The 22,456-nt window shown below is 39.9% G+C and overlaps 1 protein-coding gene across 3 annotated transcripts in view; it reads left to right on the top strand.

Moving 5' to 3' along the window:
- The window catches only part of SHCBP1 (SHC binding and spindle associated 1), a 54,117-nt gene extending 37,453 nt beyond the window's left edge, over nucleotides 1–16,664 (top strand). For 2 of the 3 annotated variants that reach the window (XM_033218290.1, XM_033218288.1), the window contains 3 exons: nucleotides 13,202–13,288; nucleotides 13,639–13,780; nucleotides 15,537–16,664. In XM_033218290.1, coding sequence (XP_033074181.1) covers nucleotides 13,202–13,288; nucleotides 13,639–13,780; nucleotides 15,537–15,862 — 555 coding nt within the window. In that variant the 3' untranslated portion in view covers nucleotides 15,863–16,664. The remainder of the gene's footprint in view (nucleotides 1–13,201; nucleotides 13,289–13,638; nucleotides 13,781–15,536) is intronic. The other variant, XM_033218289.1, reaches the window with a different exon arrangement.
- The last annotated feature ends 5,792 nt before the right edge of the window (nucleotides 16,665–22,456 follow it).

Below are 22,456 nucleotides of genomic sequence, written 5' to 3'. Positions count from 1 at the left end.
TTCAGGATATCATCCAGGAGAACTTCCCCAACCTAGTAGGGCAGGCCAACATTCAAATTCAGGAAATACAGAGAACGCCACAAAGATACTCCTCCAGAAGAGCAACTCCAAGACACATAATTGCCAGATTCACCAAAGTTGAAATGAAGGAAAAAATCTTAAGGGCAGCCAGAGAGAAAGGTCGGGTTACCCACAAAGGGAAGCCCATCAGACTAACAGCAGATCTCTCGGCAGAAACTCTGCAAGCAAGCCAGAAGAGAGTGGGGGCCAATATTCAACGTTCTTAAAGAAAAGAATTTTCAACCCAGAATTTCATATCCAGCCAAACTAAGTTTCATCAGTGAAGGAGAAATAAAATCCTTTACAGATAAGCAAATGCTTAGAGATTTTGTCACCACCAGGCCTGCCTTACAAGAGACCTGAAGGAAGTCCTAAACATGGAAAGGAACAACCGGTACCAGCCATTGCAAAAACATGCCAAAATGTAAAGACCATCGAGGCTAGGAAGAAACTGCATCAACCAACGAGCAAAATAACCAGATAATATCATAATGACAGGATCAAGTTCACACATAACAATATTAACCTTAAATGTCAATGGACTAAATGCTCCAATTAAAAGACACAGACTGGCAAACTGGATCAAGACTCAAGACCCATCAGTCTGCTGTATTCAGGAGACCCATCTCACATGCAGAGACATACATAGGCTCAAAATAAAGGGATGGAGGAAGATCTACCAAGCAAATGGAGAACAAAAAAAAGCAGGGGTTGCAATCCTAGTCTCTGATAAAACAGACTTTAAACCATCAAAGATCAAAAGAGACAAAGAAGGCCATTACATAATGGTAAAGGGATCAATTCAACAGGAAGAGCTAACTCTCCTAAATATATATGCACCCAATACAGGAGCACCCAGATTCATAAAGCAAGTCCTTAGAGACCTTCAAAGAGACTTAGACTCCCATACAATAATAAGGGGAGATTTCAACACTCCACTGTCAACATTAGACAGATCAACGAGACAGAAAGTTAACAAGGATATCCAGGAATTGAACTCATCTCTGCACCAAGGGGACCTAATAGACATCTATAGAACTCTCCACCCCAAATCAACAGAATATACATTCTTCTCAGCACCACATCGCACTTATTCCAAAATTGACCACATAATTGGAAGTAAAGCACTCCTCAGCAAATGTAAAAGAAGAGAAATTAAAACAAACTGTCTCTCAGACCACAGTGCAATCAAACTAGAACTCAGGACTAAGAAACTCAATCAAAACCGCTCAACTACATGGAAACTGAACAACCTGCTCCTGAATGACTACTGGGTACATAACGAAATGAAAGCAGAAATAAAGATGTTCTTTGAAACCAATGAGAACAAAGATACAACACACCAGAATCTCTGGGACACATTTAAAGCAGTGTGTAGAGGGAAATTGATAGCACTAAATGCCCACAAGAGAAAGCAGGAAAGATCTAAAATTGACACTGTAACATCACAATTAAAAGAACTAGAGAGGCAAGAGCAAACACATTCAAAAGCTAGCAGAAGGCAAGAAATAACTAAGATCAGAGCAGAACTGAAGGAGATAGAGACACAAAAAGCCCTCCAAAAAATCAATGAATCCAGGAGTTGGTTTTTTGAAAAGATCAACAAAATTGACAGACCGCTAGCAAGACTAATAAAGAAGAAAAGAGAGAGGAATCAAATAGATGCAATAAAAAATGATAAAGGGGATATCACCACCGACCCCACAGAAATACAAACAACCATCAGAGAATACTATAAATGCCTCTACGCAAATCAACTAGAAAATCTAGAAGAAATGGATAATTTCCTGGACACTTACACCCTCCCAAGACTGAACCAGGAAGAAGTTGAATCCCTGAATAGACTAATAGCAGGCTCTGAAATTGAGGCAACAATTATAGCCTACCACGAAAAAAAGTCCAGGACCAGATGGATTCACAGCTGAATTCTACCAGAGGTACAAGGAGGAGCTGGTACCATTCCTTCTGAAACTATTCCAATCAATAGAAAAAGAGGGAATCCTCCTTAACTCATTTTATGAAGCCAACATCATCCTGATACCAAAGCCTGGCAGAGACACAACAAAAAAAGAGAATTTTAGACCAATATCCCTGATGAACATCGATGCAAAAATCCTCAATAAAATACTGGCAAACCGGATTCAGCAGCACATCAAAAAGCTTATCCACCATGATCAAGTGGGCTTCATCCCTGGGATGCAAGGCTGGTTCAACATTCGCAAATCAATAAACGTAATCCAGCATATAAACAGAACCAAAGACAAGAACCACATGATTATCTCAATAGAGGCAGAAAAGGCTTTTGACAAAATTCAACAGCCCTTTATGCTAAAAACGCTCAAGAAATTCGGTATTGATGGAACGTACCTCAAATTAATAAGAGCTATTTACAACAAACCCACAGCTAATATCATACTGAATGGGCAAAAACTGGAAAAATTCCCTTTGAAAACTGGCACAAGACAGGGATGCCCTCTCTCACCACTCCTATTCAACATAGTGTTGGAAGTTCTGGCTGGGCAATCAGGCAAGAGAAAGAGATCAAGGGTATCCAGTTAGGAAAAGAAGAAGTCAAATTGTCCCTGTTTGCAGATGACATGATTGTATATTTAGAAAACCCCATCGTCTCAGCCCAAAATCTCCTTAAGCTGATAAGCAACTTCAGCAAAGTCTCAGGATACAAAATTAATGTGCAAAAATCACAAGCATTCTTATACACCAGTAACAGACAAGCAGAGAGCCAAATCAGGAATGAACTTCCATTCACAATTGCTTCAAAGAGAATAAAATACCTAGGAATCCAGCTTACAAGGGATGTAAAGGACCTCTTCAAGGAGAACTACAAACCACTGCTCAGTGAAATCAAAGAGGACACAAACAAATGGAAGAGCATACCATGCTCATGGATAGGAAGAATCAATATCGTGAAAATGGCCATACTGCCCAAGGTGATTTATAGACTCAATGCCATCCCCATCAAGCTACCGATGACTTTCTTCACAGAATTGGAAAAAACTGCTTTAAAGTTCATATGGAACCAAAAAAGAGCCCGCATTGCCAAGATAATCCTAGGTCAAAAGGACAAAGCTGGAGGCATCACGCTACCTGACTTTTAACTATACTACAAGGCTACAGAAACCAAAACAGCATGGTACTGGTACCACAACAGAGAAATAGACCAATGGAACAGAACAGAGTCCTCAGAAATAATACCACACATCTACAGCCATCTGATCTTTGACAAACCTGAGAGAAACAAGAAATGGGGAAAGGATTCCCTATTTAATAAATGGTGCTGGGAAAATTGGCTAGCCAGAAGTAGAAAGCTGAAACTGGATCCTTTCCTTACCCCTTATACGAAAATTAATTCAAGATGGATTAGAGACTTAAATGTTAGACCTAATAGCATAAAAACCCTAGAAGAAAATCTAGGTAGTACCATTCAGGACATAGGCATGGGCAAGGACTTCATGTCTAAAACACCAAAAGCAACGGCAGCAAAAGCAAAAATTGACAAATGGGATCTCATTAAACTAAAGAGCTTTTTCACAGCTAAAGAAACTACCATCAGAGTGAACAGGCAACCTACAGAATGGGAGAAAATTTTTGCAACCTACTCATCTGACAAAGGGCTAATATCCAGAATCTACAAAGAACTCAAACAAATATACAAGAAAAAAACAAACAACCCCATCAAAAAGTGGGGAAAGGATATGAACAGACATTTCTCAAAAGAAGACATCCATACAGCCAACAGACACATGAAAAAATGCTCGTCATCACTTGCCATCAGAGAAATGCAAATCAAAACCACAATGAGATACCATCTCACACCAGTTAGAATGGCAGTCATTAAGAAGTCAGGAAACAATAGATGTTGTAGAGGATGTGGAGAAATAGGAACACTTTTACACTGTTGGTGGGATTGTAAACTAGTTCAACCATTATGGAAAACAGTATGGCGATTCCTCAAGGATCCAGAACTAGATGTACCATATGACCCAGCCATCCCACTACTGGGTATATACCCAAAGGATTATAAATTACTCTACTACAAAGACACATGCACACGTATGTTTATTGCGGCACTATTCACAATAGCAAAGACTTGGAATCAACCCAAATGTCCATCTGTGACAGACTGGATTAAGAAAATGTGGCACATATACACCATGGAATACTATGTAGCCAAAAAAAAAAGGATGAGTTTGCGTCCTTTGTAGGGACATGGATGCAGCTGGAAACCATCATTCTTAGCAAACTATCACAAGAAGAGAAAACCAACACCGCATGTTCTCACTCATAGGTGGGAACTGAACAATGAGATCACTTGGACTCGGGAAGGGGAACATCACACACTGGGGCCTATCAGGGGGAGGGGGGAGGAGGGAGGGATTGCATTGGGGAGTTATACATGATATAAACGTTATGCACATATAACCTAGAACTTAAAGTATAATAAAAAATAAAAAAAAAATAAAAAAAAAAAAGATTTTTCCTTCATTTCAACTTTGGTAAATCTGGCAATTATGTGTCTTGGAGTTGCTCTTCTGGAGGAGTATCTTTGTCGCATTCTCTGTATTTCCTGAATTTGAATGTTGGCCTGCCCTACTAGGTTGGGGAAGTTCTCCTGGATGATATCCTGAAGAGTGTTTTCCAACTTGGTTCCATTTTCCCCCTCACTTTCAGGCACCCCAATCAGACATAGATTTGGTCTTTTACATAATCCCATACTTCTTGCAGGCTTTGTTCATTTCTTTTTCTTCTTTTTTCTTTTGGTTTCTCTTCTCGCTTCATTCATTCATTTGATCCTCAATGGCTGATACTCTTTCTTCAGTGATCGAGTCGGTTACTGAAGCTTGTGCATTTGTCACGTATTTCTCGTGTCATGGTTTTCATCTCTGTCATTTCGTTTATGATCTTCTCTGCATTAATTAGTCTAGCTGTCAATTCTTCCACTCTTTTTTCAAGATTTTTAGTTTCTTTGCGCTGGGTACGTAATTCCTCCTTTAGCTCTGAGAAGTTTGATGGACTGAAGCCTTCTTCTCTCATCTCGTCAAAGTCATTCTCTGACCAGCTTTGATCTGTTGCTGGCGATAGGCTGTGCTCCTTTGCAGGGGGAGATGCGCTCTTATTTTTTGAATTTCAGCTTTTCTGCCCTGCTTCTTCCCCATCTTGTGGTTTTATCTGTCTCTGGTCTTTGATGATGGTGACGTACTAATGGGGTTTTGGTATAGGTGTCCTTCCTGTTTGATAGTTTTCCATCTGACAGTCAGAAGGACTGTCTGTTGGTCTGTTGGAGATTGCTTGAGGTCCACTCCAGACCCTGTTTGCCTGGGTATCAGCAGCAGAGGTTGCCGAAGATAGAATATTGCTGAACAGCGAGTGTACCTGTCTGATTCTTCCTTCGGAAGTTTCCTCTCACTGGTGACTCCACCCTGTGAGGTGTGGGGTGTCAGACTGCCCCTAGTGAGGGATGTCTCCCAGCTAGGCTACTCAGGGGTCAGGGACCCACCTGATCAGGCAGTCTGTCCGTTCTCAGATCTCAACCTCCGCGTTAGGAGATCCACGGCTCTCCCCAAAGCTGTCAGACTGAGTCGTTCGCGTCTGCACCGGCCCCCGCTGCTTCCCCTATTGGACTTCAGCTGTGCGCTGTCCCCAGAGGTAGAGTCTACAGAGACAGGCAGGTTTCCTTGAGCTGCTGTGAGCTCCACCCTGTTCGAGCTTCCCAGCGGCTTTGTTTACCTACTTAAGCTTCAGCAATGGTGGGCGCCCCTCCCCTAGCCTCGCTGCTGCCTTGCGGATAGATCGCCGCAGACTGCTGTGTTAGCAGTGAGGGAGGCTCGGTGGGCGTGGGACCCTCCCGGCCAGGTGTGGGATATATTCTCCTGGTGTGCCTGTTTCCTTAAAGCGCAGTATTGGGGTGGGAGTTACCCGATTTTCCAGGTGTTGTGTGTCTCAGTTCCCCTGGCTAGGAAAACGGATTTCCTTCCCCCTTGCGCTTCCAGGTGAGGCGATGCCTCACCCTGCTTCAGCTCTCGCTGGTCAGGCTTCAGCAGCTGACCAGCACCGATTGTCTGGCACTCCCTAGAGAGATGACCCCAGTACCTCAGTTGAAAATGCTGAAATCACCGGTCTTCTGTGTCGCTGTTGCTGGGAGTTGGAGACTGGAGCTGTTCCTATTTGGCCATCTTCCTCCGCCCACATTTTCTTAATCCAGTCTGTCACTGATGGACATTTTGGTTGGTTCCAAGTGTTTGCTATTGTGAGTAGTTCCGCAATAAACATATGTGTGCATGTGTCTATAGCAGCATGATTTATACTCCTTTGGGTATATCCCCAGTAATGGGATGGCTGGGTCAAATGGTATTTCTAGTTCTAGATCCTTGAGAAATCTCCACACTGTCTTCCACAATAGTTGAACTAGATTACAGTCCCACCAACAGGGTAAAAATGTTCCTATTTCTCCACATCCTCTCCAGCACCTGTTGTTTCCTGACTTTTTAATGATCACCATTCTAACTGGTGTGAGATGGTATCTCATTGTGATTTTGATTTGCGTTTCTCTGATGGCGAGTGATGACGAGCATTTTTTCATGTGTCTGTTGGCTGCATAAATGTCTTCTTTTGAGAAATGTCTGTTCATATCCTTTGCCCACTTTTTGATGGGGTTGTTTGATATTTTTTCTTGTAAATTTGTTTAAGTTCTTTGTAGATTCTGGATATTAGCTGTTTGTCAGATGGGTAGATTGTAAAAATTTTCTCCCATTCTGTAGGTTGTCAGTTCACTCTGATGGTAGTTTATTTTGCTGTGCAGAAGCTCTTTAGTTTAACTAGATCCCATTTGTCAATTTTGGCTTTTGTTGCCATTGCTTTTGCTGTTTTAGTCATGAAGTCCTCGCCCATGCCTATGTCCTGAATGGTATTGCCTAGGTTTTCTTCTAAGGTTTTTATGGTTTTAGGTCTAACATTTAAGTCTTTAATCCATCTTGAATTAATTTTTGTAAGGTGTAAGGAAAGGATCCAGTTTCAGCTTTCTACATATGGCTAGCCAGTTTTCCCAGCACCATTTATTAAATAGGGAATCCTTTCTCCATTTCTTGTTTTTGTCAGGTTTGTCAAAGATCAGATGGTTGTAGATGTGTGGTATTATTTCTGAGGGCTCTGTTCTGTTCCATTGGTCTATATCTCTGTTTTGGTACCAGTACCATGCTGTTTTGGTTACTGTAGCTTTGTAGTATCGTTTGAAGTCAGGTAGCATGATGCCTTCAGCTTTGTTTTTTTGGCTTAGGATTGTCTTGGCAGTGTGGCCTCTTTTTTGGTTCCATATGAACTTTAAAGTAGTTTTTTCTAATTCTGTGAAGAAAGTCATTGGTAGCTTAATGGGGATGGCATTGAATCTATAAATAACCTTGGGCAGTATGGCCACTTTCACGATATTGATTCTTCCTATTGATGAGCATGGAATATTCTTCCATTTGTTTGTGTCCTCTTTTATGTAATTGAGCAGTGGTTTGTAGTTCTCCTTGAAGAGGTTCTTCACATCCCTTGTAAGTTGGATTCCTAGGTATTGTATTCTCTTTGAAGCTATTGTGAATGGGAGTTCACTTATCATTTGACTCTCTGTCTGTTATTGGTGTATAGGAATGCTTGTGATTTTTGCACATTTTGTATCCTAAGACTTTGCTAAAGTTGTTTATCTGCTTAAGGAGATTTTGGGCTGAGATGATGGGGTTTTCTAAATATACAATCATGTATGTCATCTGCAAACAGGCACAATTTGACTTCCTCTTTTCCTAATTCAATCCTCTTTGTTTCTTTCTCCTGTCTGATTGCCCTAGCCAGAAGTTCCAACACTATGTTGAATAGGAGTGGTGAGAGAGGGCATCCCTGTTTTGTGCCAGTTTTCAAAGGGAATGCTTCCAGTTTTTGCCCATTCAGTATGATATTGGCTGTGGGTTTGTCATAAATAGCTCTTATTATTTTGAGATACATTTCATCAATACCTAGTTTACTGAGAGTTTTTAGCATGAAGGGCTGTTAAGTGTTGTTGAAGGCCTTTTCTGCATCTATGAGATAATCATGTGGTTTTTGTCTTTGGTTCTGTTTATATGCTGGATTACGTTTATTGATTTGCGTGTGTTGAACCAGCCTTGCATCCCAGGAATGAAGCCAACTTGATCGTGGTGGATAAGCTTTTTGATGTGTTGCTGGATTCGGTTTGCCAGTATTTTATTGAGGATTTTTGCATCGATGTTCATCAGGGATATTGGTCTAAAATTCTCTTTTTTTGTTGTGTCCCTGCCAGGCTTTGGTATCAGGATGATGCTGGCCTCATAAAATGAGTGAGGGAGGATTCCCTCTTTTTCTATTGATTGGAATAGTTTCAGAGGGAATGGTACCAGCTCCTCTTTTTACCTCTGATAGAATTCGGCTGTGAATCCGTCTGGTCCTGGACTTTTTTTTGGTTGGTAGGCTATTAATTATTGCCTCAATTTCAGAGCCTACTATTGGTCTATTCAGGGATTCAACTTCTTGCTGGTTTAGTGTTGGGAGGGTGTATGTGTCCAGGAATTTAACCATTTCTTGTAGAGTTTCTAGTTTATTTGCCCAGAGGTGTTTATAGTATTCTCTGATGGTAGTTTGTATTTCTGTGAGATTGGTGGTGATATCCCCTTTATTATTTTTTATTGTGTCCATTTGATTCTTTTCTCTTTTCTTCTTGTTAGGGGTGTATCAATTTTGTTGATCTTTTTAAAAAACCAGCTCCTGGATTCATTGATTTTTTGAAGGTTTTTCTGTGTCTCTATCTCCTTCAGTTCTACTCTGATCTTAGTGATTTCTTGCCTTCTGCTAGCTTTTGAATGTGTTTGCTCTTGCTTCTCTAGTTCTTTTAATTGTGATGTTAGGGTGTCAATTTTAGATCTTTTCTGCTTTCTCTTGTGGGCATTTAGTGCTATAAATTTCCTTCTACACACTGCTTTAAATGTATCCCAGAGATTCTGGTGTGTTGTATCTTTGTTCTCATTGGTTTCAAAGAACATCTTTATTTCTGCCTTCATTTCGTTATGTACCTAGTAGTCATTCAGGAGCAGGTTGTTCAGTTTCCATGTAGTTGAGCAGTTTTGTTTTGAGTGAGTTTCTTAATCCTGAGTTCTAGTTTGATTGCACTGTGGTCTGAGAGACAGTTTGTTTTAATTTCTCTTCTTTTACATTTGCTAAGGAGTGGTTTACTTCCAATTATGTGGTCAATGTTGGAATTAGTGCGATGTGGTGCTGAGAAGAATGTATATTCTGTTGATTTGGGGTGGAGAGTTCTGTAGATGTCTATTAGGTCTGCTTGGTGCAGAGCTGAGTTCAATTTCCCGATATCCTTATTAACTTTCTGTCTCATTGATCTGTCTAATGTTGACAGTGGGGTGTTAAAGTCTCCCATTATTACTGTGTGGGAGTCTAAGTCTCTTTGTGGGTCTCTAAGGACTTGCTCTATGAATCTGGGTGCTCCTGTATTGGGTGCATATATATTTAGGATAGTTAGCTCTTCTTGTTGAATTGATCCCTTTAGCATTGTCTTTTTCTATTGTTTTAATTTCAACTTGCCTATATTCTGTTTGAAGTGAGTTGTAGACAGCATATAGTTGAGTCATGTTTTTAATCCACTTTGGCAGTCTTTGTCTTTTAATTGTATTTAGACCACTTACATTTAATTATTAATGTTATATTTTTAGTCTATTTCATGTTTTCTGTTTGTTTTGCTTTTCATTTCGTGATTTGCTTTTTTTCTGCCAACTGTGGATACCTGAATATGTTTCAGAATTTCATTTGTTTTTGAGAATTCTCCTTGTATAGCTTTTTTAGTGGTTGCTCTAGGTTTTATATTATATGTACCAACAGTTTACTGGTGTCACCAGTTCAAGGAAAGTATAGAAACCTTGCCTTCTTTTATTATTCTTTACCATCTCCTTTTTATAACTGTCTTAAACATTTCCCTTACATACATACATCTAGAACCATATTAGACAATTTATGATTTTTGTTTCAAATGTCAAACATAATTTAGAACACTCAAGAGAAGGAAAGCTTGCTGCATTTACCTGTATCTTTGCTTACTGTGTAGGTTTTTTTTTTCTTTTTGATGTTCCAAGATCCTCTCTTTTATCATTTTTGTTTTGATAACTTCCTTTAGTGATTCTATGAAGATAGGTCTGCTGGTGACAAATTTTCTTATTTTCCCTTCTTCTTAGAATATCTTGATTTCCTCTTCGTTCCTGAAGAATATTTTCACTGGTTATAAGATTCTGGGTTGACACTTTCTTTTCTTTTAGCCCTTGAACAATACTGTGTCTCTTTCATCTGGCATCCATGGTTTCTGATGCTGTCAATCACATTTGCTCTCCTATAGGTAAGGCATTAAATTTTCATTGATGCTTTCAAGATTTTTGTTTTTAGCTTACACTATTTTAATTATGATGTATTTTGGCATGGATTTCTTTGAGTTTATCCTGTTTGGTGTCTGCTCAGCTTCTTGAACCTGTAGGCTTATTATCCAAATCCTGCCAAATTTGGGAGCTTTTAGTCATTATTTCTTCAAGTATGTTTTTAGCTTCACCCTCTTTTCTCTTTCCAGACTCTGATGACATTAATATTGGATCTTTTGTTATATTCCAGCAGACCCCTGGAGCTCTGTTTACTTTTCTTTTTCAGTATGTTTTCTCTGCTATTGGGTAAATTTTATTGTTCTGTCTTCTAATTCACTGATTTTTTTCCTCTGTTGTTTTCATTCTGCTGTTGAGCACATCCACTGAGCTTTCTATTTTAGTTATTGTATTTTTCAGTTCTAAAATTTCCATTTGATTTTTTATATCATCTACTTCTTTGCTGAGACTTTCATTTTTCATTGGTTTTTTTTGTGTGTTCATAATTGCTTATTGAAGCATTTTTATCATGGCTGCTTTAAAATCACTGTCAGTTAATTCTATCATCTCTGACATCTTGGTTTTGGCATCTGTTGATTGTCTTATTCATTTTGACATTTTCCTGATTCTTGATATGACATGAGATTTTCAAATATTTTTGTATTATGAGAATCTCGATCTTCTGTTTTAACTTGGCTTCTCTGATACACTACAAGAAGGGACAGAGTTGGGGGTAGATGGGCGTCGTCTTTTTACTGGTGGAGGTAGACGTCATGCTTCCCACTTGGCCTCCATTGATACCCAAGTTGGGTTGGGGAGCTCCTTGTTACTGCTATGTAGGGATGGGAGGTCTAGCTTCCTACATGGTCTCCACTGGCACTGTGATATATGGGAGTGGTCTTGTTACCACTGGGCAATGGTGAAAGTCTGGAATCTCCACGAGGCCTGCTCTGACACTGCCCCAATAGGGAGGGAGTGGTTGTCTTGGCCCTGCCAGGTAGGGGTACAAGTCCAGGCTCCTCATACAGTTTTCACTTTCACTGCTGCAGGGAGGGCCTTGCAACTGTGGTTGGTGGGGATGAAAGTCCTGGCTCCTTGCTTGATCTTCTCTGGTACTGCCCCAGTCAAGGTGTTGGGTACCTGGTTACATCCTTGAGGGGGCAGAAGTTTAGGTTTTTCTCTTGACCTTTGCTGGCATGGGTGAGATTGGGGCTGCTGTTTTATTCTGTGGTGTTTACCTGGAATAGAGCTATTATTATCTAAAAGTTTTCTGTCTTTCTAGGTTGCCTAGTCCTTTTGTTACAGCAGCTTTTTTTTTAGGTGTATGTCTGTTGGTGTACTGGATTGCTGGCTTCTTCAGCTCCAAGTCTAGGGATTATGAAGCAAAAAGAAAGGAACCTACCACTGTGTTGGTGTTGTTTCTTGGGTCCTGAGGTCCCTAGCTGGTCTGTCTTATTCTCTCCACTTTTCAGTCTTATGCTTGTTTTATATATAATGCTCACTGTTTTTGGTCATACCTAGCAGGAGGAATAGGGACATCTACTCCATCATCCCAGAATGGCAGGCTCCTCAGTTACTATTTAATTGCCAAATTATCTGTTCCTTTTCATAACATATTTTGAATATGACTTTCATTTGCTACATGACTACTGGTTTAAATTGTTCTCCTTTACAAATTTTATGTGATTCCTGATAGTTTGATATTTAATTTTAACTATCTTGCTGTAGATATTTTTTAACGTAATCACCCCTAATCTTTTTTTGCACATAACCCCAAACTGAAAATCTCCTAGAAGTAGGCCCAATTAGCACATTTTTAAAGTCCTCTCTACAGAAGAGTTAGATTGGTGTATACATATGATTCAGGCATATGTACAGGGTTAAGTAATAAATGTTTTCTCATGGAATACTACTGCTACCAGAAAATTAACTGAACATACATGCAGTAGATGTGTTATCAATGGTTATAGCAACTCTTCTTCATCGATGCTGTTGTGTATTAAATTATTCCCAAATGGTTGCTGAAATAACTATAGAGGTTTGAGTGAATCATTTTTGTTTCCAGAGTGCTTTGCATAGCATTGGGAAAGAAATTCTTACTACTCTTATGTTTTTTGGTGCCATGAGGTGTGAGAGAATAGTGTCATGTTTGATCTTTCTGGTTACTCTGTTTGAATGACACTTGAACTGGCTGCTAATGTTAACGTGTGTGGTAGGGAAAGCCATTGTTTAACTCATAGAAATGATTTTTAAGTTGGGTTGGGGTATTTTAAAACTGGCATGTTTTGGAAAATGTGGGATCTTGTTTCTATCCTCAAATTACAATATTTTACTAAATTCAAATACTTTTCTCCAGCTAACTGAGTATCTGAGAGAATGGTCATTTTGAATAAGTACATCTTTCAACAAAATTGTTAATGACTTTTTTTTCTTGGCAGAATCAGAAAACATTTATCTAGAATGAAAGAGAGTAGAGCAAGAATCAAGTGTTGACACTCTTAGCCTGTGTGTGTGTGTGGTTTTGAAAGTGATAAATTGTCAACAACTTGCTAGAAATGGAACAAATGGAAATGTTGATTAAAAATGGCTGATAAAACTTACCTGTAAAATACTTTATCTTTGTGCTATACATTTGTACTGTGTTAAAGGCTAAGAAGTAATTGTAGTAATCTCTTACAGTCTTGCCTTTTAAAAACTGATTGTCATTATCTCAAACTGACTCACAGGGTGCCGGTATAGAAATCTACCCTGGGAGTCAGTGCACCCTGAGTGACAATGGGATCCATCACTGCAAGGAAGGGATCCTCATTAAGGTGAGCGTTGGCCAAAACACCCACTTTTCAACAGATAGAATGGCTTCACCTACAAATTATGCTTTATTAAATTGTTGGGTTCTGTCTTCTGGTTTTGAAAAGCAAGCAGTATACACATTTCGATAATATCAGTAGTCAGTGATTGGAATCTCTTGTGAGAATGCTTTGTTACCTATAGATCTGCAGAAATGAGAGAGGAAAGCTGTGTCACTAAGGGCTCAGACTGCTACAACATGGGACGAAGCATAGCTTTTCTCCTTTATTTTTAGAATAGTGTGAATAAAGAAGATTTTTAAGGCAGGAAATGTTGAATATGACAGTTCCTAAAACATTTGTTTTCAATGTCACAGGACTTCTTAGATGAACATTATGACATTCCCAAGATATCCATGGTGAATAACATAATACATAATAATGAAGGTTATGGTGTTGTCTTGGTGAAACCTACAATCTTCTCTGACCTGCAAGAAAATGCTGAAGATGGAACTGAAGGTATGTTTAGTAATTTTTAATATAAAAACCAGACATAATTTATTTCAGCATTAAATGCTGATTAAGGATCTGAGTCTTCCTCTGTTCCTTAAAAAAGGTTGTTGGGATATGCTTGGGCAGAGAGAGAGAGAGAACCTTGATAAAGCCATAACGTTATAGAATGCGAAAGAAACTTTCAAGGTCAACTAGTTCAACAGTTCAACTGTCATTCAAAATCTTGATGTTGTGGTTTCTGTGCAGTTCCCTTATCATGCTTAGCTTTCTTTTTTTTTTTTTTTTGAGACGGAGTCTTGCTCTGTCACCCAGGCTGGAGTGCAGTGGCTGGATCTCAGCTCACTGCAAGCTCCGCAGTAGCTGGAACTACAGGCGCCCACCACCTCGCCTGGCTAGTTTTTTTGTATTTTTTAGTAGAGACGGGATTTCACCGTGTTAGCCAGGATGGTCTCGATCTCCTGACCTCGTGATCCGCCTGTCTCGGCCTCCCAAAGTGCTGGGATTACAGGCTTGAGCCACCGTGCCCGGCCTCATGCTTAGCTTTCAATGAGGGTGGATGTGTGATAGCAATGGTGGGTATGTGATAGCAACGGTGGGTGTGTGATGCTATGGTGGGTGTGTGATAGCAACAGTGGCTCCTACTGGCATTTGTTAAGGCTGGAGGCAGTGAAATGAATGTACCAGGTTGCAGGCTGCATTTCCTGGAGGGGATAGTGGAGTTTACCTCTGTTTTTATTGGTGGAAGTAAATGCCTTCCTGTCACCTGCCGTTCTTGGCAGCAAAGGGGAACTAACTCAGTGGAAATCTGTGAACTTCAAGCTATGAGGTAGATCACTATCAAGCTTTGATGTAGGTGAGGAAAGTTTAAAGCAGTTTATTTATTTAATCAGCTTTTTCAGGTAGAAAGAGTTTAAAGGGTAGTCTTTGTCATCCTTCAGGATCTGCTCCAGTTACATCTCTGCAAGTTCTTTATTTATTCACAGATCTCAAAAAAGTAAAATCAAGGTGTCAGCTGGGCAGGACTCATCTGAAAGCTCTGGGGACAGACTCTGCCTCCAGACGCATTCATGTCATTCATTGGCAGAAGTCATTCCTTTAGCTCGTGGGTCTGAAGTCTCCATTTTCTTGCTGGCTACTGGCTGTTTGCTGGGGCTGGCATTCAGCTCCTAGAGCCTGCTCTCAGGTTCTTGCCTTGTGGTCCCCCCATCTCAGCAACAGAGAACATCCCTCAAGGCAAATCTCATGCTCTGAATTTCTCTTGACTTCCTCTTTTGCAACCAGCTGGAGAAAACTGATAAGCAATCTTAATTACATTGTAAAATTACAGTGCAAAATTCTTCTGCCATTTTATAGCCATGAAAGTAATCCCAGGGGTGGGGATCATGGGGCCTATCTAGAATTAGCTGCTAGATTGGGACTTCATTTAGAAAAGTGGCGCTATCTTATCAGTCTGCATCCTAGCTCCTGACATAGTAACTATCCAGGAAATGTCTGTTGAGTAAAAGTGATTCTGGGATGAAAAGGGTGAAGGAAGAGTTCAAAATTGTTGATCCTGCCTGAGGTTCAGGGAACCTTGGCATAGAAAGCAAGGCAGCTGCTTGTTGAGAATCTTATGGCAAACAATTTGTAAAATCCAGTTAGAGGACAGCAGAAATCCTTTACTGAAAGAAACCTGAAAGCTGTAACAGACTGTGTAGAAATACATGTTTTAGTTGGGTTAGCTTGTATATTTAACTTTGTTATTATTTGTTTGTTTCTCCAGAAAATAAAGCACTTAAAATTCAGACAAGTGGAGAGCCAGATGTGACTGAAGGAGTGGATCTAGAAGAACTGATGCAGTGTGCAACTGGTAAAATGGAGCTTTATGCAAGAACTGACCCTTCTGAGCAAGTCGAGGGAAATTGTGAAATTGTAAATGAACTAATTGCTGCCTCCACACAAAAAGGCCAGATGAAGAAGAAAAGGTTGAGTGAACTGGGGATCACTCAAGCTGATGACAACTTAATGTCACAGGAGATGTTTGTTGGGATTGTGGGGAACCAGTTCAAGTGGAATGGGAAAGGTAGTTTTGGCACATTTCTTTTCTGACCACAGTGATGTAAGTAGATAGCAAAAGACTGGATTTTGCACATGCTGCCCTAAGAATCACTGCTGCCATTGTAGTTTGCTTTAATGTCTATGTTTTATATTTGATTATTTGGGCTTGAGTGAAAGGTAGATTTATTTCCATTTGCAGGTGTTGCACATAAAACACTCCCTCTTTATAAGAAAAATCATAAATGCATATAAAATAGAAAATATTTGGAGATTGCCTATCTGAAAGTCTTGTTTTCTTGTACACATGGTTCTCTCATATTAAGCCTGGTAGTAACTTTTTAGTGTAATTACCTTTAGCACTTCAAAGATGAGGAAGAAAGGAAGGGAATGTAAGACTAGTGCATAAAAATGCAATAGATGTCATATGTACAGGGTTCTTCTTAGAGTTGCCTTTTCATCCTAATTACAGTGAGTCTGATTTCCATCTTGTACTTGTCTTAAAATAAAAGCTTTTATGATTGGGAATTTATCTGCCTAATCAGACTTATTATTGAGACTGTCAATGGGATGCATTTTTCTGTTGAGCTATGCAGTCATTAAAAACAGTGATAGACAGCATAGGAAGTTTGAAGCAGAAATGAAATGTGTTATTCAGAGCCAATGTTGTCCATAGAGCATTTTTACTGTTGCTGAATGGGAATGATTAAAAACAAGGTATTTTTCAGACCAGGTTGTGGCTCACACTTGTAATCGCAGCACCTTGGGAGGCTGAGGCAGGAGGATCACTTGAGCCCAGGAGTTCGAGACTAGCCTGGGCAACATAGTGAGACCCTGTCTCTACTAAAAGTAAATTAAAAAAAAAAGGCCGGGCGCGGTGGCTCAAGCCTGTAATCCCAGCACTTTGGGAGGCTGAGACGGGCGGATCACGAGGTCAGGAGATCGAGACCATCCTGGCTAACACGATGAAACCCCGTCTCTACTAACAATACAAAAAACTAGCCAGGTGAGGTGGTGGGCGCCTGTAGTCCCAGCTACTTGGGAGGCTGAGGCAGGAGAATGGCGGGAACCCGGGAGGCGGAGCTTGCAGTGAGCTGAGATTGCGCCACTGCACTCCAGCCTGGGCGACAGAGCGAGACTCCGTCTCAGGAAAAAAAAAAAAAATTAGCTGGGTGTGGTGGTGCATGCATGTAGTTCCAGCTACTCAGGAGACTGAGGCTGGAGGATCCTTGAGCCCAGGAGGTTGAGGCTGCAGTGAGAGTGAGGTGTGATTGTGCCATGGCATTCCAGCCTGAGTGACAAAGTTGAGACCCTGTCTCAAGAAGAAAAAAAAAAAGCATTTTTCTCTTACCATTGCAGTATTCTGATTATATTACTGACATAGTCAAAATGATTAACTGTACAACCTGTATTTGCTGTGTGTTCTTGGTATCATATTGTAAAACACAGCTTTTAAAAATATTTATATTTTAAAAACTGTATGTGACATTAATATGCCTAATGATTAAAATTATAGTGATGAAATAACAAAATTGAATCTTGTTATATCTTTTCAAACCCACTATGGGCCATAGTGTCAGTGTAGCATTTGTGGTCCATTGAAGAACACACAGTATTTGGTATCTGTTTTCATGCTTTAGAAAGAGTATTACATTTTTTCCCATTAAGTGTGGTTATGTTTGTTTTTTAAATTTGAGTAAAAAATAATTGTTATTTTTTGGATGCTACTAAATGTAGAATTTATGTTAGATTTATTATTTGATCATTGAAAGGTATTTTTACTTCAAAAAAATCTTGTTGCAAAGAAGTTCAAAAAGTAATGTTCATTTCTGCATCAGTTTCAGCAAAATGTTGATATTAAAACCTTTTATTCTTTTTTAAAATTTTTGCCTCTAGATGTGTTTTAAGATAAAAACCAATTATTCAACTTAAAAAAAAAAAAAAAACCACTTTTTTTTTTTTTTTTTTGAGATGGAGTCTTGCTCTGTCACCCAGGCTGGAATGCATGGGGCTATCTCGGCTTACTGCAACCTCTGCCTCCTGAATTCGAGCAATTCTCCTGTCTTAGCCTCCTGAGTAGCTGGGATTATAGGTGCCCGCCACCATGACCAGCTATTTTTTTTTTTTTTGTATTTATTTTATTTTGTTTTGTTTTTAAGATGGAGCTTCGCTTTGTCACCCAGGCTGGAGTGCAGTGGCATGATCTCAGCTCATTGCAATCTCAGTCTCCTGGGTTCAAGTGATTCTCATGCCTTAGCCTCCCGAGTAGCTCGTATTACAGGTGCCTGCTACCATGCCTGGCTAATTTTTGTATTTTTAGTGAGACGGCGTTTCACCATTTTGGCCAGGCTGGTCTCAAACTCCTGACCTCAGGTGATCCACCCACCTCGGCCTCCCAAATCACATTGATTTTTCAATTTAATTTCTACTTTATCTTGGTTTAGATTTTGTAGATAGGTTAGTAACATTCATACGTTCCTTGTTCCTTTTTATAACATGGAGTTTTTCAGATTTCATTTCTATTTTAGCTTAAATCTAAGCTTATATTAATTTTTATTCACATGATTCATTATAATGAGTAGGCCTTCTTTGTTCTTATTTAAGTTATATGCAATACATTTTGCCTCAATCATGGAGTGTTAAACATCTCAAATGGTATAGCATAGGGAATTTAGGAAGTGCTCTAGAAGGGTATGGATTTGATATTTGAGATGAAAACACTGATGTGGAAAAAGGATAGCCTTCTGTGTTGACTAATTGTGTGTCCTATTCTTATGGTCCACCCTTTGTGTGACCTTGAATTTATGACAGGTAGCAAAATTCTATACCTTGATTTGAGTATTTTATTTCAGCTTCTTCAGATGTATTTCCCTTCCTCAGTTTCTTGTATTGTTGCACCATAGATAGTAACATGAATATATTTTTAAAAACTGTCCAGAAATCATTTGATTTCAAGTGTGTATACTTCACTTTTCTGGAGTTGTAGAAGGATGGTGAAATAACCATTTTCTGGATTTTGCTTTTCAGAGGGAGATTGAAGAGAGTTCTATAAAACACTAATGAGCTCATAAGAACCATGTCATTCATGTTTCTTTGTAATTCAGTTTGTTATTTTTATTCTTATTCCTTCCTAGGAAGTACATTCCATAGGCTTTTATGGAAATTGAGCTGAAATAAATTTTGATAATTGGGCTTTGATGCAAAATTTATGTATAGCATTTAATTTTATAACATTTTGTTTTATTCTGTGATTAAATATATATGTATATGTATATATGTTTTAAAGTCTTATATGTGTTGAAGTGAACATTCTCCTCTTTTTCCAGTTCTCACTATTAATAGAACAATATATATCTTTTAAAAACAACAAAACAGGCATAATATACCAATGCTCTGAAAATTGCTATTGCTATTTTCCCTTAATATATTGCAGAAAAATATGTCTGTACATACAAATCCACCTTATTCTTTTGATAGTTGTGTTATAGCCCATTGCCAGAATTCTTTCAGTTATAAGTGATAGAAACTCAACTGAGAAAGGATGTATGAGAGTTGGTTCCTGGAACTAAACATCTAAGGATGAGAGCTTGATGACATGTCTTACTTTTATAAGGTTTCTTTACAGTATGAGTTCTCTTTCCTTTCTTTTCTTTTTCTCCCCTCCCCTCCCTTCCCCTTCCCTCTCCTCTGGGGGAGTCTTTCTCTGTCACCCAGGCTGGAATGCAATGGCATGATCTTGGCTCACTCCCAGTTTCAAGCGATTCTCCTGCCTTAGCCTCCTGAGTAGCTGGGACTACAGGTGCACGTCACCATGCCTAGCTAATTTTTATATTTTTTAGTAGAGACAGTCTTTTGCCATGTTGGCCAGGCTGGTCTCAAACTCCTAACCTCAGGTGATCCACCTACCTTGGCCTTCCAAAGTGCTGGAATTACAGATGTAAGTCACCATACCGGTCCAGTGTGAGTTCTTCCATGTAGTTAAAGGGAACAAATAAGAGTGAATACTTTACCACATTTCTTACACACATAGGGTTTTTCTCCAGTGTGAATATTTTAACGTCTTACAAGAGAACATGGAAAAACAAATGCTTTCCTACGTTCCCTACATTTGTAGAGTTTCTCCCCAGTATGAGTTGTTTCATGGTTATGCAGGTGACTGGAATGAGTGAAGTGTTTACCACATTTCTTTCTTTCTTTTTTTGAGATGGAGTGTCGCTCTGTTGCCCAGGCTGGAGTGCAGTGGTCAGATCTCAGCTCACTGCAAGCTCTGCCTCCTGGGTCTACACCATTCTCCTGCCTCAGCCTCCCGAGTAGCTGGGACTACAGGCGCCCGCCACCTCGCCCGGCTAGTTTTTTGTATTTTTTAGTAGAGACGGGGTTTCACCGTGTTAGCCAGGATGGTCTCGATCTCCTGACCTCGTGATCCGCCCATCTCGGCCTCCCAAAGTGCTGGGATTACAGGCTTGAGCCACTGCCCCCGGCCTCACATTTCTTATATTTGTATGGCTTCACACCAGTATGAGTTCTTTTACGGTTATGGAGGGAACTGGAATATCTGAAGGTTTTACCTCATTAATTACATTCATAGAGTTTCTCCCTAGTATGAGTTTAATTATGATTATGAAGGTGGCTGGAATGAGCAAAATCTTAACACATTCCTTATATTGATAGGGTTTTGCTATAGTTCGTGGTTATCAAGGGAACTGAAATATCTGAAAGCTTTACCACATTTCTTACATTTATAGAATTTTTATCCAGTGTGAATCCTTTCATGTATTTTAAGAGACAAAGGAAAAATGGATCTTTTCCTACATTCCCTATATTCATAGTCTTTTGCTAGTGTGAATTCTTTCATGTATTTGACAGGACCTGGAAAAAGTGAAGGATTCCCACATTGATTTCATTTGTAAGGTTTCTCTTCAGTGTGAGTTCTCTGATGGATTTGCAATGAATTGGGAAAATCAAAGGCTTTCCCACATACTGTACATTCATAATATCAACTTCCAGTGTGTATTACCATGTGTCCTTGGACACTGGTGAGAAATGAAGACTTTTCCACATTGTTTACATGTGTATGTCTTCTCTCTGCATTCCTCACACTCATGATTTGTGTCCAGAATTAGGTATGATACGCCTCCAAAGGGAGGCATGGCAGGTGAAGACGTTTCTACACATGCTGCTTTTACATGGCTTTGGGGCAGGAAAGTAAAATAAAGAAAAATAAAAAGAGAAAAACAAAGTTTTTTTAGAGAAACAAGCTTTCTGTATTAGGTTGACTCATCCCAAAAGAAGTAACAGGCAAACTCCAGACCCAGGCAAAGTCTCAATAACATTATCTAAGAAGCCAGGGCTCCAAGGAATGTGCTCTGGAGAGTCTCCCAGCACTCCCTCAACATGAGGAGAAGAAAAACAAATTGTTATTTTCCTTTCCCCTATAGTGTGAGAAAACTTATGAGTTTATAGGTTCCTGTTTTCTGTAACTACTAACTCAAAGTATTCTGTTTTTCATCTAAGCAGCACAGTGAAGTCATAAGATGCCTGAGCAGGCCTGGATTGCAGCCATCTAGGCACCATAGCGAAGGTTATAAGCTCCTGCAAGGGACTTGAGCAAACCTACATAACAGCCATCTAGGCCCCATAGCAAGAGTCACATGTAAGTCTGAGTTATGAACCTATCACAGTTTGATTTACTGCCTTTGTTCTGCTTCTGTACACTCACTTTTGCTCTACTACACTTCATGCCACTGTAAGCTTGTTTCAAGCTAGCCAACCCCCTTTTAGAAGTGTGGATAAAAGTCAAGTCCTGTGAACCCGGGAGGCGGAGCTCGCAGTGAGCCCAGATCGTGCCACTGCACTCCAGCCTGGGTGACAGAGCGAGACTCCGTGTCAAAAAAAAAAAAAAAGTCAAGTCCTGTCTTTGTTCTAGGCCCAGTCCCTTGATATTAATCCACCAGTGCACTCAATAAAATCCTCCTGATCCACCTATTGGTCTCTCCAGTCTCCTGATTCCCACAACAGCTTTACTCCAGTAGGAATTTTCTTGTTCAGATTAAGATTTGGAATCTGGCTGAACATTTCTCCATGCTGACTACCTTCTTTACTTTCACACAGTCTTGCTACCATATGGCATCTTTGATTTCTCCAAGAATTTTTTTTTTTTTTTTTTTTTTTTTGAGACGGAGTCTCGCTCTGTCGCCCAGGCTGGAGTGCAGTGGCCAGATCTCAGCTCACTGCAAGCTCCGCCTCCCGGGTTTACGCCATTCTCTCGCCTCAGCCTCCCGAGTAGCTGGGACTACAGGCGCCCGCCATCTCGCCCGGCTAATTTTGTATTTTTTTAGTAGAGACGGGGTTTCACCGTGTTAGCCAGGATGGTCTCGATCTCCTGACCTCGTGATCCGCCCGTCTCGGCCTCCCAAAGTGCTGGGATTACAGGCTTGAGCCACCGCGCCCGGCCGATTTCTCCAAGAATTTTTATACTGATCCTTAGTGGTCTGGTTTTCTCATTTGTTTCCTATAGAAGCTATGTTTCTAAAAGTTTCCCACGTCACATTCTCTATAGAGATCCTTTTGGGAAGGATCCTGCAAAGCCCACCCCTGCAGGGTGAAGTTACAGCCACAACCTCAAAGGCCATTAGTCAATTTCCCAGC

This window comes from Trachypithecus francoisi, unplaced genomic scaffold (assembly GCF_009764315.1).
Source record: "Trachypithecus francoisi isolate TF-2019V2 unplaced genomic scaffold, Tfra_2.0 Lachesis_group10, whole genome shotgun sequence".
Taxonomy (NCBI): Eukaryota; Metazoa; Chordata; class Mammalia; order Primates; family Cercopithecidae; genus Trachypithecus; species Trachypithecus francoisi.
Note: the sequence above shows the minus strand (reverse complement) of the source record. Positions and strands in the feature narration are given on the sequence as shown.